Source organism: Vigna radiata, chromosome 11 (assembly GCF_000741045.1).
Source record: "Vigna radiata var. radiata cultivar VC1973A chromosome 11, Vradiata_ver6, whole genome shotgun sequence".
NCBI lineage: Eukaryota > Viridiplantae > Streptophyta > Magnoliopsida > Fabales > Fabaceae > Vigna > Vigna radiata.
This window is the reverse complement of record NC_028361.1, coordinates 11,698,847-11,718,349: the sequence shown is the minus strand read 5'-3', so window position 1 is coordinate 11,718,349 and position 19,503 is coordinate 11,698,847. Positions and strand designations below refer to the sequence as shown.

The 19,503-nt window shown below is 31.8% G+C and overlaps 1 protein-coding gene across 1 annotated transcript; it reads right to left on the bottom strand.

Annotated features, from left to right (window-relative positions):
- Window positions 1–14,769: 14,769 nt before the first annotated feature.
- On the bottom strand, window positions 14,770–19,278 carry LOC106776504 (protein trichome birefringence-like 2). The gene is made up of 5 exons (XM_014663982.2): window positions 18,296–19,278; window positions 16,371–16,563; window positions 16,097–16,287; window positions 15,556–15,714; window positions 14,770–15,356 (listed from the first exon to the last, which is right to left on the bottom strand). The coding sequence occupies exons 1-5, from the start codon at window positions 18,964–18,966 to the stop codon at window positions 15,011–15,013; spliced, it is 1,560 nt and encodes a 519-aa protein (XP_014519468.1). The 5' UTR covers window positions 18,967–19,278; the 3' UTR covers window positions 14,770–15,010.
- Between the last annotated feature and the right edge of the window lie 225 nt (window positions 19,279–19,503).

The window sequence follows — 19,503 nt, the reverse complement described above, 5'->3', positions numbered from 1 at the left end:
GTTTGAGGCCATAAAGAGCTTTCCGAAGTTGACAAACATGATTTGGGTATCGAGGATCAACGAACCCAAGAGGTTGTTCCATATAGATAGGATGTGTCAGGTGCCCATTCAAGAATGCATTGTTGACATCCAATTGATGAAGAGACCAATTATTCATTACTGCTAGAGTGAGAATGACACGAACAGTGGCAACTTTAACAACAGGACTGAAGGTGTGATAATAGTCAAGACCAGGTGTTTGAGTGAAGCCTTGTGCAACCAACCGTGCTTTTAATTTGTCAATTGACTCATCTGAAAGATATTTGGTGTGAAACACCCATTTGGATCCTATAATGTTGGTGTTGGATGGGCGTGGGACAAGATCCCAAGTATTGTTGGAGTGTAGGGCCAGGAGCTCTTTATGCATAGCATCCAACCAACCAGGATGTTTGGCAGCAGATTTGAATCCTTTGGGTGTAGAAGTAGTGAGCAGAGCATAAAGAAGAGAAGATGGTTGGTAGGTGGTAATGTCAGCAAAATGACGAGGCCTAAAAATACCTGATTTGGCGCGTGTGACCATAGGATGAGTAGACTGGACACTACGGTGTATTTGTGGTTGAGTATCAAGCATGGAAACAACAGTTGAAGGAGTATCTTCAGCAGGACATAGACCACAAGGTGTGGTTGGTGAGTGCTCAGTTTCCTTGGATAGTGGCAAAGAAGAAGCTGGTGCAGGAGCTAGAGCAGGAATTTCAGGTGTTGAGGCTCGTTCAGCAAATCAAGAAAAACCTAATCCGAAAATTGAAGATATAGTTCCTATTTTTGAACACGGAAAATAAAGTTCATCAAACTTGGCATGCCTTGTTACGTATAACCGAGAGGTTAAAGGATCCAAACATTGAAATCCTTTATGGTTGCTGCTGTATCCAAGAAAAATACAAGGTGCACTGCGAGGAGACAATTTGTTAATGGCATAGTCACGGAGACAAGGATAAACTCGACAGCCAAAAGGATGAAAGTGAGCATAATTAGGAGGAGTATTATATAAGGTCTCAAATGGAGAAACATCATTTAGAAGAGTGGTCGGTAACCGATTTATGACATAAACAGCACAACAAAAAGCATGTAGCCAATAATGTGCAGGGAGATGTGAATGAAAAAGCATTGCAAGACCCGTTTCAGTGATGTGACGATGTTTGTGTTCAGCTCTACCATTTTGGGCTGGTGTATGAGGGCAAGACATAAGATGAAGAATTCCAGCTTCATTTAGCAAGGTCTTTTCTTTGTTATTGTTGAATTCGGTGCCACCATCACTTTGGAAAGTTTTTATAGTTGTATGAAACTGATTTTCAACAAATTTCTTGAACTGGACAAATACATCATAAAAATCAGATTTCAGGCACATTGGATATAACCAAGTGAATCTGGAATAGTCATCAATGAAAATCACATAATATCGAAACCTAAATTTTGAACAAATGGGAACAGGTCCCCATAAATCACAATGAATTAAATCCAACACATGCGATGCACGTTTCTCATTTAGGGAATAAGGTAGTCTTTTGCTTTTAGCTAATTCACAAGAGCCACAAATGGAAGGAGTTGGTAAAATAGAAGATAAAGACAAAAGACCTCTTTTTCTTAAATGGGAAATAGTATCAAAGTGAACATGACCCAAACGATAATGCCACAATTCAAATGATCCTTGTAGCTTATTGGAATTTAAAACAGAAACAAAGGCATTTTGACCATGCTCCAATACATATAAGTTGTGCTCACGCCTCCCTTTTGCAAGAATTTCCTTTGTACCCCTTTGCTGAAGCAGAAAAGATGTGTCAGTAAGATAGCATCCACAGGAAAGTCACGTGTAAGTTTGCTAATTGAAATGAGATTCTTTTGGAGTCCAGGCACAACAAGAATATCAAGAAGGTTTAAAGTATTTGTCAAACGATGAGATCCAATATGGGAAATGGGGAGAGCATTACCATTTCCAATAGTAACTATGTGATTACCAGAATAAGGCTCAATTGAGTCTAAATTAGATGAGTTTGTTGTCATGTGTGGTGAAGCTCCAGTATCAAGGTACCAATCAGACTGGTATGAATTTGATAGAGTGCAAGAATTTGCAAATGATTAAGCAAGATTGGTAGATTGAGGTGGGCCACCTTCATAACATTGATGGCAAGATGTGGCATAATGACCTTCTCTTCGGTAGATTTAGCAATGAATAGGACGACGTCCTCTGCCGTGACCACCACGACCTGAGTATTGGTAACCACGACCTGTTTTGCCATTTGAGAAAGAATGCGACCCAGATTGAAAACGTGTATTGGATGATTGAGAGGAACGTTGAATAGTGGTATTAAAAGCAGCTTGAGAGGGAGTAGATTCAACAGCATGTAAATACATTTCAAAACTCTCGGCAGCAGAAAGAAGATCACGGAAAACAGGCAGTGGAAGCATGACTAATTGAGATGTACCAAAGCGAGTGAAAGTGGGACCTAAACCCCGTAAAAATCAGTGTAATTTATCTAAATCATCCACTGGTCTACCAATAAGGCTAAGTTGATCACATAACCCTCAAAATGTTTTGGAAAACTCCCTAACAGTGGATGAGCCTTTTGTAAGGTGCAACAGTTGATCTCTGATCCCAATTTCTCTTTGCTTGGAGTCACCACCGTAGAGGGATTCAAGAGTAGTCCAGATCTGTTGTGCGGTGTTACAGTGCAGTACTTCAGCTAGAGTCTCTTCAGTAAGGGAGGCCTGAAGAAGACTTACAAGTCTTTGATCTTGTTGTTTCCACGTGATAAAGGCTGGATTAGGAACCGTCAAAGATCCATCAGCACCAGGCAATTTCGCAGGAAGAGTTATGATTGAGCCATCAGTATGACCATAAAGGGCCTGTCCTTCGAGAAGAGGATGGAGTTGACGACGCTAGAGAATGATATTGGTTGAGGTGAGGCATATGTTTAACATGTGGGTCATGGTGTTAAAGGAAAAAACACCATTAGTATTAGCCATAGGGGAGAAAAGAAAAGAAGAAAGGGTAAGGAAGGATCGAAATTAGGCTGATACCATGTAAGGATTGTAACAAATGTGTTTTATTGATATTGAAAGAGTAACCAGCGTACAATATATAGAATGTACATAACCAGCGTACAATAGTTAATGTACAATAATTAAGGAAAGAATATATCAATTATTTAAGACAGAATCAATTATGCAGAAACTAAATAAGGTAAACTATAATCAAATATATTATTTCCTATCAGTATAAATGTTTTTTTATGGAATATTTGAAATATTTATGTATAAAATGCAATGGTACTGTTGAGTACCACCTTTTGCGAATGCTTTGACGTTAAGCGCCCGAATGGTATCGCTAATTAAGTGTCAGCTTTTGCGAAGTTTTGGCGCTAAGCATTTGAATAATGCTATTAAGCGCCAATCTCACTATGAGTTTTATTTTTTTTTTTATTGATTTTGTTGATTGGTATATCTGTGTTCATGGCTTTAATAGTTAACATAATTGATGTATAAATGTTTTTTATGGAATTTTTTGAAATATTTATGTATAAAATGCATGTGAATAATGATGTATGAAATTGTGATGATGATAAGCTTATTAATAAATATGAGCATTGTATATGTTTGGTGTAATTCCAAGGATCTCGTGGAGAGATTCTATGGTGACGTTTCTTTAATATATACATTGATGTATGGATTTAGTAAGGATGTATCCTTAATTCTAATAAACTTATGTAGAGTAGAATGTGTTGTGTGTGTTTTGTGTACATTTACATTTCTTGTATTTTATCCATGTTTAGTTTGTATATATATAATATAATTTATCGATTTTAGGTTAACTCTTTTCTATACTAGTTTACTCTTATTTGTGCTTTGTGTTTCTTGTGTGTTTTGTGTTTGTTTGTCTCTTTCTTTTACGATGATCACCTTACTAGTGTAAATAAATGAAAACCTAAGTTTAAAGATGCATGTTTAAAGATACCTCTAAAGGATGACAAACCATAAGTTAAAGTAGCAAAAGATCTTTAAAAGCATTAGTTGTGATTAATATTTGTATAAAGCTTTGTTAGTTTAATATAATTGCATAAATGTCAGATTTTTATAGTTCTATCTTTAATAAAAATTAATTAATATACTTTATGTTCTAAATTATTTGTTTTGAATATTGTGTGAAATGTTCTATTTTATTAGTTTTAACCTATTAAAATATAATGTAACATCAATCATGATTTAATCACTTTTTTAAATAAATTATATAACATGTTAACTTAGCTAAAATTGTTTCGCTCTTGCTTCAAGCAACATTTGAGTTATATATATATAAAAAAAACTTTTGGAAGATTTTCGCTTAACTAAAAATCACCCTTAGTTAAAGTCATTATCTTAGTTTATTTTTACTATAGCAACTAAAGTATATTTCGGGAAAAAATTGCAGAAACTGAAGACCTACATAGTGTGTGAGACTTCTGTTACGAACCAACATTATTAGGACAAGACATAAGAAACTAAATTATTGCTAACTATATTTTTAATAAATAAAAAAAAAATTGAACTACTTAATATATAAATTGTTTTGTTTGAGAGTTATTTTTTAAAAACTGAAATTAACTAATTAGCAAATCTTTTCAAGACTATTGGTCTAAGTCAGTTGTACAATACTATTTATTTTTCTGTTTAAATTTTCTAGATTTATGACATATTTTATTTTAGGTTTTAAATATTGTTCTTTGTTTTTGTCTTTAAGAAAAATTATATATTTTTAAACTTTATACAAATCATATAAAATTATACCTGTGCAGAATATAATTTTTACATATTATCTATTAAAAAAATTCATATTTAAGACAAATCAAATCATTTATCAGAAGTTAATATAATTTTAAGAATAGATCTAATTTTTGGAAGTTTGTTTTATTTAAAAGTTTACTCTTAAACTTCAGGAAAACACTTTAGGTTTATTTCAAACCTTATTAAATAAATAAAATTAAATAACTTTTTAATGTTTTATATAAACAAATAATTAAAATTAACATAGTTCTAATAAATTTTATTTATTTTTGTTTTTCCTTTATGTTTTTATTCTTTTCCCTAATTTTCTTTCGTCAGAACTTGCTTGTAACTCCCAGACCTAAAACATATTTAGTTTAATAATAAATTATTCTTACAAAATATAAAATATATTTAGCCTTTTATCTTTAAATTATATTGGTTCACAACCTTTCATTTTCTTTTATATCAAATTATAAAGGTAGATATATAATTTAGTTTAACCATAAAAACTAAATTTTTAAATAATTTGAAAGAAAAAAAAAAAATATATATATATATATATATATATATATATATATATATATATATATATTTTGTAACATCCCAATATATAGATGAAAAACTATAATTTATTCTAACAGTTAAAAAAATAATAAGGGATAACAGTGGTGAATAAGCAACTAAAAAGGAAAGGAATATGAACATTATATAGAACTTGAAACTGTACAGGAAAATATAAGTCAGATTACAATTTACAAGATTTGACCGAATGTCCATGGGATCAGTTCAAGACCGAACGGTACAACAAAAGGGATCTATACCGAACGGTTTTACAAAACACTAAACCGAACGGTTATACAAGAATTTAAAACTATCTAACTCTACTAACCAGATAGTCCTACACTATCTTCAGGCTGAGCTATCTACAAGGCTTCCTCCAAAGAATTTTCAAAGTCGCCTTCTGCTCACATCCATTGGATGATCATTGCAGTGAAGAGAACAACCGAACGGTTATGACCGAACGACAACATAGACATGACAGAAAATAAGGGTAAGCTTATGTAAATTTAATTAATCATTTTCAACATACATTAAAACATAACAACCAAATCATATAACCATCATGCAAGTACAACAATGAAAAACCGAATGGTAATCAACATCATGACCGATCACTACTGACACTGTCCGGACAGTATGAACTATGTAGTTACGACGCTTGTGCACCCGGGGGGTCCTGGCTGGGATACACTCAACAGACCGCCACCCGAGGTTAGTCCAGTGCTGCTACCTCGATATAGAAATACCCTGAGGTTAAAGGACCTCCTGTCATTCCCACACATGAGTTACCCTTCTCTACATGAGAAGGAATAATCACGGAATATCAGGATAAGCGACAGCTTAACTTAACCATGTTCATACTTTACCATTCAATTTTAATAACAAGATATTCCTCCTTGGAATTCTCTTAAACTGATCATAATATTCTTTATCTTTCTCATTTCGCATAGTTCAAATTCCATAGTATCACACCCAATCTTATACTGAAATGACTCTTTAATATACATAACAACTATCTGAAGGAAATGACCGAACGGTCAAAGGTTGAGGAGATAATTGAACGTAAAATGATACTTTAGGAAGTGACCGAACGGTCAAACACAGAAGAAAACCGAGTACTATTTAAGACCGAGCCAATGTAAAATAATTTATTAAAATGACCGAACAGTCAACAACTGGGGAAACTTTAGTGAAACCGAATACTACAAAACTTTGGCCGAATGCTTTTACAATAAAAGAGTTCTCTTCAATAGACTGAGTGGCAGTACAAGACCGCACACTCTCTAGAAGTTAAGTGTCAGTGTAAAACCGAGTACTCTTTCCGAGAAATAGTATTATTATTAACCAAGTAATTCAAAGACTAAGCGTTGGTATAAGACCGAGCACTTAGTAACCGAATGCTAGTCTATGACCTAGCACTTCTAAAATCAACTACTCAACAATATAAGACCGAATACTCTAAATGACCGAACGTCCAGTGTAAGATCGAACGTTCTAAATAGAAGATTATAGATATACATACTAAAACCGAGAGGGAACTTCTTATCTTGTTTGGAAAGACTAGGCTAGGCAAAGTAGGAAAGAATCAATATAAGCATTATAAGATCGATCGGTCATCAACTGATTTCCTACAGAGGGAATTCAGCCAAGACTGATCGTTTTGGGGGAAAACCGAACGATCCTAATGACCCTCGGTTACAGTTTCAAAATTTCACTAAGTTCATAACAGAAAATCAGACATGCAATACACACAAGCAACATAACATACTTCAAAAATCATCAATCATATACTCAATACAACATGCATTAATTCATACGAATCATTCATAATTAAATTTATAAGCTTCCCTTACCTTATAATTCCAGCTAAGCTTCTAAGTCTTTAGGTAACTACTCCTATGGCTCCACAAAATCCAAAGTGCTCCAAATAGAATTCTGATCGGTGCAAACGAAAGGCCTTGTCATGGGAGTATTTAATCTGAAGGAAATTTGGTGATCGAAGAAGGAGCAAAGTTAGAAATCTAGAGATAAGGTTGAAGGTTTTAGAGAGAAGGAGGAGAAAATGGTGTTTCTGGAGGTTGAAGACGAAGTGTGCATGCAGAGAAGTGACATTAGTTTTCAAAATTTCACATTAAATACTACCACCAAAAAGGATGTTCGATCCAGTCCCTGCCTGCCACATGTCTTCCACTATCTGGAAATTCCCATTCTCCCTGCTGTCACACGATTTCCGAGGAACGGGGAATTAAATGACCTGACAGTTTCTGTATCCCACTACCATGAAAAATCTAGAAAGGTGTGACAGTTGTACTCCACTAAAATAAAACATTAAATGGGGCGTGACACACACACATATATATATATATATATATATATATATATATATATATATATATATATATATATATATATATATATATATATATATATATATATATATAACGCTTTTATTTTTAACTATGATACCATAATACAAGATATTCAAAATATTTATGGTAAAGAATAATTTTATGTCAATTTTTTATTTAATAAAATAAAAATAATAATTATTAAATAATAAATAATAGATTGTCTATGCAGTTAACTGAACTAATGTAAAGGTTCAGTTTTTCTAAATTTAAACTAGAAAATAATATAATTTAATTTTTAATATAAATAGTTTATTTTTTATAGTATAAAAAGTATAGATAAATTAAAGTTGAGTACAATTACATTAATTATTTCCAGTCTTAAACATTATCATGTTCTAACCATAAAATTAAAAATAAAAATAAAAAAAATAAGGTAAAACTCAACCAATTTTGAAGTCGATAAAGATTGGTTCAAACTTCCAACACTCTACACAAATTTAAAAGATCAAATTTTATATCTCATGTTCCATATGTTCTCAATCTAAAATGACCAAGTAAAGCATAATGTACAGTGAATTTCATAAGTTATTTTTAAACAAAAACACATTTTATTGAAATACAACTATTAGTTAAATGTAAAATATAAATTTAAATGACCTTTGTTAAATATATTAAAAAAATATCAATTTTAATAAAATATCTTTATAACAATTGTAACATTTAAAAAATTAAATTTAGCTTCATTTTTGGAAATAAATGCAACTACTCCAATTTATAAAAAAACGAATACTGAATTAAAACAAAATAATAAATACAAAAACTAAATTGAAATTTTTCACATGATAATTGTTCTAACCTAACATGTGACATTGTCACTTTCTCATCACATGATCTCTACTTTATGACAAAACCCTATTTAACATGAGATAATTCTTTATTACACAACAAAACTCTTATTTAACATGTGACAATTCTTTAAAAAAAAATAAAAAAATTAAAAATAATTTAAAAAATAAAATTAAAAACACAAACTGAATATGTGACATATAACTTAACCTCATTATTACTGTAGTAATAAAAATATTCAAATTACATCACATTTTTAAATGAAAATTCAATTAAGACAAATTAAAATCTAAGGACCTATTCAGATTTTCAAATAAATATAAGACTGTTTAATCCTTTATATTCTAATATTTAAAAAAAAAAAAACATTATAAGTTTACGTAGGATTTTTTTAATGAAAAAAAATATAATTTGAATATTTAGGTGGATTTATTTTATGTACAAATTATAAAAATTATTTTAATATCTATATATAATTTATAATTAAGTTTAATTATTAATTTGATCTCAAATTAAAAAATAATCAAATTGCTCCATAAAAAAAACTAAATTAAATTAATATTATAAATATGAGACTGTAATCATGTAATAGTAATAGTAACATATGTCACATAATATCACTACGAACTAAGTTTTTAGCTTTTTTTTTTTTAAAATAAATGAAATTAAAAAAAATTAAAATTATTCTAATTAATACGTGACACGTATGACATAACATCATCGCCAATTTAATATAAATGATCTTTTTAAAAGATTAAATTAAAAAAAAAAGATTAAATTAAAAAAAAGTAAAGAAGAAAAAATAAATACCGAACTAAACTTATAATTAAACCTTACTTATATAACAAGTTTCCAACTTTCAACTCACTCAAAAGCACAACACTTTCTCAAAAACCCTTTTTTTCTCACCAAAAAGTCACATCAAAGGTACTAAACCCCGTATACTTTTTTTTTTCATATTAGAGTTGAAAAAGAGATTTAAAATGTTTTTCGCCTAAATATTCCTTTTTATTGGTGGCTAACTTTATAATGAAGTTTTATTTTTATTTTACTTTAAAATGTATTATGGTTTTAATTTTTAAAACATGTTTTTGAAATAATGTTATTTTATAAAATTAAATACTTTCGACAATAACAACTAATTAACAATTATTTGATAAGTTTATTTTAAATTGATGTGAGTTATGTGTATTTAATTATTTTTTAACATTTAATCATATCTCCATTTTAATTTAAAGATATTTCAATAACTTTCTTTAATTATTATATTAATATTTCTTGTTTATTTTACTATATTAATCATATTATTTACATATTTTTCACTCATTTCTTATTACTTTCTATATTCTTTCTTTAATATAAACAACTTCTCTTCTTATTATATTTCTTTTTCTTTTCTTCCTTTTACATTTTCCACCCTTACAGATATAGATTTAAATAAACAAAATTCACCACTTAATTGCTTTAAACAATTAATAGACAATCACAATTACTTTTTTTTGGCTCATAATAAATGTAGTTTAAGGGAAAAAAATATCAATTTTAAATATAATGTTAATTATCTTTTTTCATTTATATTTCTAATAATACTAATCACAGACACTAAAAATTATAAATAAGTTGGTAATAATTTTGTTAATTTTGTAAACTGAGTTAAGTCTTTTATTTATTTATTTTATGTGAAAACAAAATTAGGACAATCCTATAGAGCATGGTAAATGTCCTTTTAGAGTAATTTTTTTGTCGACATCTTTATCATAGAAAAAATACACTTGTCAATTATATTAGTCACTGTTTCTGAAAATAAGTATTTTGTTTATTAATTTCATGCTAAAAGTCACATTTACTTAACAAAATTTCACAATTCAAAACTCAAATGGGACAATTTGCATATACGATTTTACCATTGGCATATATAGTTATGCTATTTACATAAGTTCAGGATTTATCCTTATACAAGTGAAAGAATGTCTGTTAAGAAAATCAATTTCCTGAATAAATTTTCATATTTTAAAAAATTGGTCCATAACTTTTTATTTTTTATATTTAAAGATTTTATATCATTTAACAATCAAGACAAAAATTGTTTTTATAAATGTTATCTATTCTTCATCTACTAATATACCTTTTAAATACAAAACCATGAAGAACTCAACAAGTTTAATATTTAAAATATTAGAATTTACATAAAAATGTTTTGTAGTTTGGTGATGACCATAAAAATGCTATTCTTTTTAAAATATTTGTTTTTTCTCTTTTGAGATCTTAGGGTACAAATAAGAGCCACTGACCTTAAAAAATTTGGGAATCTTCTCTTTACCACATGTAATATCTGAAGGGGCACTTAAGAAAAAGTATAAATGTTATATCAAAAGACAAAAGCAATGAAGATTATGACAACAGATTTTGCACTGTTGGAAAATGGAATAGCATCACGTCCCAAATAGAAGGGTACCTAGTACCTGTAATGGTTACATTCATGTTTATGAAATTCTCGAATTAATTTTTAAACTTACGATTTTATGTTTTCAGACATAGCTTCCGAGTTAATTCGGAGGTAAACTCTTTTCTACATAAATTAGGTAGAATTAATTGTGAAATTGGTAGGATCGTCTAGAATCGCGAGTTTGAATTGATTCTACGAGATTGAAAGGAAGAAAAATTAAAAAAGAAAAAAAATAAGGTTGTTTGATTTTTTTTTATATTTAATGAAATGCATCAAAATTAATAGCAATAATCTAAGTATTTATGTTTTACAATATTTTTTTTTACGAACAATATATTTATAAATTTTATTCATTTAAAGTTATATAATTTTATAGACTTATTTGAATTAAGATATTATTTATATAGTATTTTTCATTTGAAGTAAACTCTTATAAATTTATAAGTTGAGTTTACAAGTTGAGTTTACTCGACTCTCACAAGTTTACGGAGACTCACAGATTTGATAACCTTAGTTACATTTGACAAACATTTGACAAACAAGAAATTGTAGATGAAAATCAAACTAGGAATTTACAAGTACATGCTAAAGTAGTTTTGATGTTGGACCAAAAGTAATGAGTTTGATTCCAAATTGAAACCACACCATTGAACGGTCACCTGTCCTACAACTTCCCATGCCATGTGGAAATTGGATGGCAACATCTATAATTACTACCATGATGGCCACTTGATGAGTCATTCCAGTTTGAACGTAAATTAAACTGAACTCACAGTAAAAGGTTTGGAAATTTTGCATCATAAGGGACCCAAAAATTGATTGCAAATTTGGAACCAGCTTAGAGATACTACTAATCATCTTCCATTGGTCTTGGTTGTCTAATTTTAAGTGGTGGACAACAATGATAGTGTGTATTATGATTTAGGAAGGCAACACATCAAGAATCCAACTTACTTTTTGGCAAAACTTGATTCATTCACTACTATAGATAGGTTAAATTGGGAAGAATAAGTTCATATACTATCAATTTTTTGTTATGTAATAGTAAATTTTCAAGCCATATTTAAATTTGTTTGACCAAGTTAATTAAATGGGTTTGTTGATTGATACCAATGGCCACAAATAAAGGTTCACTAAAAGAAGCTGTGAATTGGGATCTCATTCAGTAGTGTAACAGGCAATGTTGATGGCAAATACAAATATAAGTGGCTACAGAGGTAATAAATAAACAGCATAGAAAGATTCCAAAAGGGGACTGACTTAAAAGCGATAACAATTTTGTTTTCTTTCTTGAAGAAGAGGCAAACCAAAAGCTTCAATGGATTATCTAGCTGCTATCATTGTATGCATATCTGAGAAGGAGATCACTGCCATTTTTTTGTATCATTCATCAACATTGTTTCAAGAATTTTGGGTTATCTATAAAGCCAGCTATAGAAAGAGAAATGACTCTTGGACACAACTTCAAGCTATAGATTCCACTGCTACTTTTTTTTTTTTTTCTCACTATAAAATACAGAACTTCACTTCTTAGAGGTGACTAATCACTCTAATTTCAAAAGTTGAATTGGCCCCTAGAAATTATGAAAAGAAGACACATGATAGGGATCAATTAACAACTAAGATGTAAACAGTGCAGCATGGCTACTTACACGGCTAAGATTATTTTTAGCTCTGAAATCAAAATCATGGTATTTTGAAACTTTAAGAAAATATAATTACAGAACAAGAAAACAAAGTGGTTTGGGTGGAAAGTTAGGAATTTAAAACAGTGATGAATTCTTATCACAAGTCTCCTGGTAACATATTTCCAATTATTTCAAAGTGTAAACGTGTTTAATATCTGATAATATTTTATTGAAGTACTTAAGAGGATTATTTAACTGGTTTATTAAGAAGATATTGAATTAAATTTTGGAAGCAAAGTGGGGTTTGAGTCTCCTAAGTGGATCCAGAGATTCAATAAAAGCCTCCAACCATCAAAAGTCAAGCAGGAATGAAAAAGTAAAGAGTGGGTGCCCATCTTTTAAAGTTTATATTGACTCTTTCACATTCATATCCTTTGTATTTCAATCAGATATCTTCTGTGGACACTACTTAGTACTGAATTTTAAATTCCCTAAAATGACTTTGTGGGTTAATATAGTATGCAGTGTGGTGTCATATGTCATATTTGGTGAAAATAAACAGAAATTTGGCCAAGACAAAATGGACATATCAAATTCAATCTGAGCATATTGTAAACTAAGTACAACTTCAATAGTAGAGAGAAAGAATGAGATAATCAAGTTAGATTAGGCCATCAAAACTTCCTTCTCTTGTAGACCAGTAGAAGAAAAAGAGGGTAAAAAAATATAGTTAGGTCAGGTCTATCCTGGTTAGTCTTAGATTGAGATTCAAGAAAAAGTTAGAAAATTAGGTTAAGGTTGAGATTGAATAAACCAAATATAAGTTTTTTAATGAGCACGGTTCTGTTTTGTTTTTTTCTTAATGAGTTTCTACATTGCAACTTTTGATGGTTAAAAAATAGGAAAGTAAGAAGCAAATGGATAATGAAAAGATGATGTGATGATAACAGTTCTTAGTTCTCAATCATCAACTATTTAAAACTGTGGTCAGAGACTAAGTTCTCCACTAGTTTTCTATAGAGCCCTTTGGACCCTCTTCATCAAAATCTATCAAACCTTGAATCTGGTGAGAATGAAGCTTTGTTGGCAAGCATCCATCCATGGTTCTTAAAGAAGAGCATGGAGAAAAAGGAGTGTGAGAGGGTCCTTACCCTTCACACTCCTCCACTTTCAACAGTTTGCTTGTGCTTAGCTTTGGCTTCTCTAATCAACAAGGGATGTGTTTAAACATTCTGTGAGTGGCAGAAGCAGATATGCATTCTCCAAAGGAGGAGAGGCTATGGCTACAGTCAGGCAAACCGGCAAGTCACAAAAAGGCAATGGACTCCATTGGGGTCTCTATGGCTGTGTATTGCTCATCTATGTAGTTCTTCTTGCTGTAGAATGTAATAAACAAGGTTGACCTTCCTTTAAGAAGGTACCAACTTTGCTGTCGCATTTGCTCAATTTGCAGCTGACTAGATTTCCTTTCTCTCTTCAGTTTCTGCAGATGAGTAGGTAGATAGTTGTCATCACTTCACTCCATTCTGTGTGTTTCCTTTTCCATGCTTGTTTGTGTTGCTAGTTATCACCTTATCAGAAATAAAACAAGAGTACAATTCTAGTTCCTCAAAGTTTAGGATTGTATTTTTTATTGAACTTTATTACAAAAACTTCAGAGCCCTTTTTCTTAGGTGAATGATGATCATGTCCCTTTATACTGCTGCATTTCTGCTGTTTCTAATATTTGTTCTTAAAGGGACTCAATGCTAACTATCTTATCCTCTTTATATTAAACAAGGCTACCCTAACAAACAGATATTCATGTCCCAAAAGTAATACAAAAGTAGGAATACACAGACACCTAATATATACAAGTCAGTAATGTCAAGAGTAAATACATTTGTATGATAATACTTCTATTAGCAAAACTAAACTTTTATGTGAAAAAATTCACTTCCTTGTATTAAAACTGCTATAATTTTGTGTCAATTAGATACTACAACTTCGAAACCGTTTGTACTCTAAAACAGAAAAAACTCCTAAACAAATAAATAACTCATTTAATTCTATTAGATTTAATTATATCCTAACAACTTCTGAATACAGCAATTATTAATGTTAGTATGTATGATTGATTAACCACAATTGATTAAAATTTGTTGAAGTTAAAGTCAATAGTCAAAATCATTTCAACCAAGTCCACGTTTCTTGTTATGTATCGATCGTATTTATTGTTATACGTTTACAAGAGAAATTTTGGTGGTTGAATAGGGGAACAAATTTGATCCTTCCTTTTCTTTAACTAGTCAAGGATAACGAAATGAAGCTTTCAATCTACAAATTTTACAGCTTTCGTGGTTTTCATCATGACAATTGTGCAAGTCAATGAATATACACGTGTTGAATATGTATATAATGGCTCAACTTTTCCAATGGCCTTTACCATATTTCAATAGAGAAGCATAGAGTAATTCATTCCAAGTATCAGGTACTCCAGGCAAACACCAATGACTGCAATCTTGGTGAAGTTCAGCAGAGGCTTGCTCCTCTGCTGTCTTATACTCCATTCTGTATATAGAGGGATGCCCATCTTTTCTGAAATCTGTAAGCCTACTAATGTTCATATATATCACGGAAGTTTTCATCTTTGGCATGACCACACGCTCCAAAGCCCTCATTTTCGAAGGATACTTGCGCAAGTGCTTTCCATCAGATATTGGCTCAGTTTCTTTGTGGCACTGTCCTCCTGAATTCCATTGCCCACCCCTGAAATCATATCAGCCTTTATAAGAACATTTTAATCAACATGAATCAGTATAGATAAAAGGGTCGTAATTCATAAAATAACTAGTAAAACATTTGTTGAAGTAATTTTTTGTGTTTATCCCACTATAGCGTCATTTATTGCATATTGTATTTCATACACTCTTAACATTTGGCAGCCATGTATAACACCAATCAATACCTGAAATGGGTGACCGAGTATCCTCTGAAGAAAACCTGAGTTCGATTGGCATCAATATTGTTGTCAATCCATCTAGCCCAAGTGGTCAATGCCCTTGTATATGCATCCAGAACTTTGAGTCTGGGGTATATATGGTTGCCTTCTTGATAATAGTCCTCTCTGTAAATATACCGTAAAAATAAAAAACCTTACTTAGTGATTATGAGGATTACATACGGTTGAGAATGTATGATAAAAGTAAGCACTACAAGGCATGTTTATGCCAAGAGTGTATTATAATTCACAGAAAGTAAGCACTACAAGGCAGAAAACTCTTGGTGTGAAGAAAACAAGAGATTCAAATCTTTAATAGGAAAAGCACTTTCACACGACAAAATAGTAAGCATGTTTGTGCTTAATGTTAAATCAGACATCGTGCTAAAAACTTTGTTGTTATACATCATCAAGTAACAACACCTAATCTACAGATTTCAAGGAAGGATAAAACCATGCAGAGGCATATACAATGTGAAGGCAATGTTACATAGTGGACTGAACTCACCCCCTAGATGTTTTCTCGTGAGTCCACCAGTGACCTGTATTGAAGACTATGATGTCAGCATCATGATAGGTGGTAGTTGTCTGATCCATCAAATCCAATCTTAATGTCTCAAAGGACCCATTTGTGCCCTTGAAAGTTGACTCTTGAACCATGAAAGGAGAGCTAACAAAATCTACTGAACAATTATAATCCTATAAATATGGGAAAAAAATTCAATGAGATATCATTACAAGATGCATACTCGGGAAAATCTCAAGGATATACATAAACTTGCCTCAAATCTAAAAGCATAGACACCTTTCTTCTTAAATTCTGTTTTTCCTGAAATTTCAAAAACACGTTTCTTGTCCCTGACACTTTGACGCAGGATACACACCATGGACTCCCACATGTTCCTGTTCAGTGAGTCCCCCACAAAAACCAGCCTCTGTCCTCGCAACTTTTCCAGAAAATCAGTCGCATTCAAACTGTGGTGACATCGATAGTTAGTTAACAAACATTAGCACAAGAATTGATATGTAGTATGTGCCAGATTTCAACTTATAACCAATTTAAGTGACGTAGTTCAACAAATACATAAACTGCATTCCAAAAATTGACGCAGGTAATGAGATTTTGAAATAGTATGGTTTAAAATGGATGTCCTAGGTGTGATACTAAGTTAAAAACACTAAAGTACCCCAAAAGTAAGAAAAACAAACTTGGTTAAAGATCCCTTATCAACCTCCCTCCCCCGCCTGAGTTTCAAGTTGTAGATTGTTCCATATTGCCAGTAGATCATTAGATAAAGTATTTTGTAAAGATTATAGTGAAATTTCACACAAGTAAAAAAGAATTGTGGTCGTGGACAATGTACCTTGTCCACAACGGTGTCCCTTGTCTAACATAAAGTATAGATATTTAAACTTGTTTAGCTTGCTCCCTTTTCTATCTCTTGTCCAGAGTAAACCAAAATGACTTTGTAATATACAGAAAGACTTGCACACATTATTCTAATGAGGCACATTTCCAGGGGTAAAAGTATCATTTCACAATTTGACACCCATAACCCTTTGCATTGAAACTGAGGTGATACCAATAATTAACAAACATAAGCAATAAGCATTTATATATTGTATGGTTTAAAATGGGTGTCACTGGTTTGATAATTGAAGTAACTATAAACCAAAACTAAGGTTAAAACCCTAAACTTCACTAAATATAAGAAAAATAAACTGGGTTATAAAGATCCCTAATCACCCATCCCTGCCTGAGTTTCACATACTATAATTGCAGATTATTCCATATTATATTGGCCTGTATATCTCTAGATCTCTTGATCCTGTTAAACCATATAATCCAAACCCTACTCACCATTATTATTACTCCAAAAGTAGAGTTTTAGACTGAGAGTGAGGTAGAAGATGGTCAAGGAACAATTACTCTCCTTTAGTTTAAAACTGGGAAGGGAGCGTATGGGAAACAAATCCCCCTCATACTAATTTTATTCCCCACAAAATGGTGGTTATGGGACATCTTTTCTTTCAATTTAAAACTGTGTCGGATGTTACCCATAAATTCACCTACTTAATTACTTTTTAAAATAAAACTTACTTATATTGTAATTTACTACTACCGAAAAATCATTGTGGTCCTTGACCATGCACTCACAATTTCGTCCCTTATATAACATATAGTATGGTTCAATCCTTAAATGTTCAAACTTGTTTAACTTACTTCTTCAAGAGGAATAACGGCAAATGACTTTATAGCATAAAGACAGAATTGCTCACATCAATGTAATGAGCCACATTTCCATGGACCAAAGTTCTATTTCACATATTGAGACCTATAATCCTTACCCTCTTCCATCTTCCCTTAATATAAATTCATACTGATGATGACAATTAACTCTTTTTCCGTTGTATTCGTTCTTCTTTGTTATATTTCTCCTTTTTCTCTACATTTACCTATCTTAAAAGCTTTCCATCTAACATTCAAATTAAGGAAACATTATGTTTTCTATCCTTCATACAAATTGTTTGCTGGCAAGATTTTTTTTAATTATCAATATTGCAATCTCATAGAACCTGCTTCACTCCGTATTCACACTCACACAATGACACATAAATTGCATTTCCACACGTATTGTTTTTCCCAATCTAAATCAACATTTCTTAATTATTGTTGATGAAAAGAACAGCAAGAGCATAATCATACCTTGGAATGTCACACCTATTCGGCTGCCATCTCCACTTCACATACTCATTATCAGGCCTCCCATTAAGATGGCAATCAAAATCCCTATCAATGAGAGGACAAGACCCCAAGGGATAGTAAGGTTTCGACTCATCCCTCACCCATTTCCCATCGAAGATATCACATTCCCCAAACAAACTACCAGCACTGCGATTACTTGCCTTAACCAACCCTTTTTCACACTTTCCCAAAGCATCATCACCACTGCATGACGAATTTCCCACGCGCCCATTTTCCTCCCCTGACACAGTAACATTCTTCAAAGAACAACAGTCTTCATGTTCCTCATGGCCATCATGCAAGCTTGCATTTTTCTGATCCCCAGTGAGATTCCCCAAAAGGGTCTTCTTCTCCGAACCCTCACTCCACACATTGACTTCAGCCCTGTGCAGAGAACTCACGGAATCATTGAAATAACGGGCCGAGAAGGGAAAACGCCAAGAAAAAGAAGAATTGAAATCGGATCCTTGGAGAAACAGTTGAACCTTGGGAACAGTGAGTGAAGTGTTGTTGAGCAAGATAACGGTAACAAAAAAAAGAGAAACTCCAACGCCTAAACTGAACCCTGAAATCACCTTTCTCCTCTGAGACATAATGGGTTCCGAGAATGCAAGCCTCTTAGAAGAGTCCATGGTGGAGATAACATGAACAAGCAAAACCAAAGGCAAGGCATAGAACAAAAAGAGCAACACCACCAACAGGAACTAGAATAATAAAAAGTGCTTGGTGGTTCACCGATCAAAGCGGTTTTGAATGAAGCAGTGATGAGAGAAAAAGGGTTTGAGAGTTAGAGTGAACGTGAGCATGGACAGAGAGAAAGAGGGCTGTAAAGGGTGCACCTTTGTAGGGTGCAATGTGTGTACATGAAAGAGTGAACCAAGTTTGAGAGTGTGTTACTATTACTGTTACTAGTAACTGCGAAGCGTCCCATCATCATCGTGCATTATGCTCCTTATTTTGGGTTTTCTGTATGTTCTTTGGAGACCATTGCACCATTAACTTGACCTTTAAACACCAAAATTAAATTTGAAAATGAGGTTGACTCAATTGAACTTGAATTAAACTTTGAAGAGTTAAAATTCTCTAGATTTAGTTCTAAATCTTAGGAAAATATCTCTCAAATTAGTAAAAAGATGTTGCTTTTTCAATCACCCTTTAATATATTATTA

What these genes read in the sequence shown, in the direction of transcription:
- LOC106776504 (XM_014663982.2), bottom strand. Translation starts at nt 18,966, where the DNA reads ATGGACTCTTCTAAGAGGCTTGCATTCTCGGAACCCATTATGTCTCAG. An exon ending in AATAGGTGTGACATTCCAAG is followed by an intron (nt 16,564 to 18,295) that starts GTATGATTATGC and finishes ATGTCACCACAG; the next exon opens with TTTGAATGCGACTGATTTTC. An exon ending in CACGAGAAAACATCTAGGGG is followed by an intron (nt 15,715 to 16,096) that starts GTGAGTTCAGTC and finishes GTATATTTACAG; the next exon opens with AGAGGACTATTATCAAGAAG.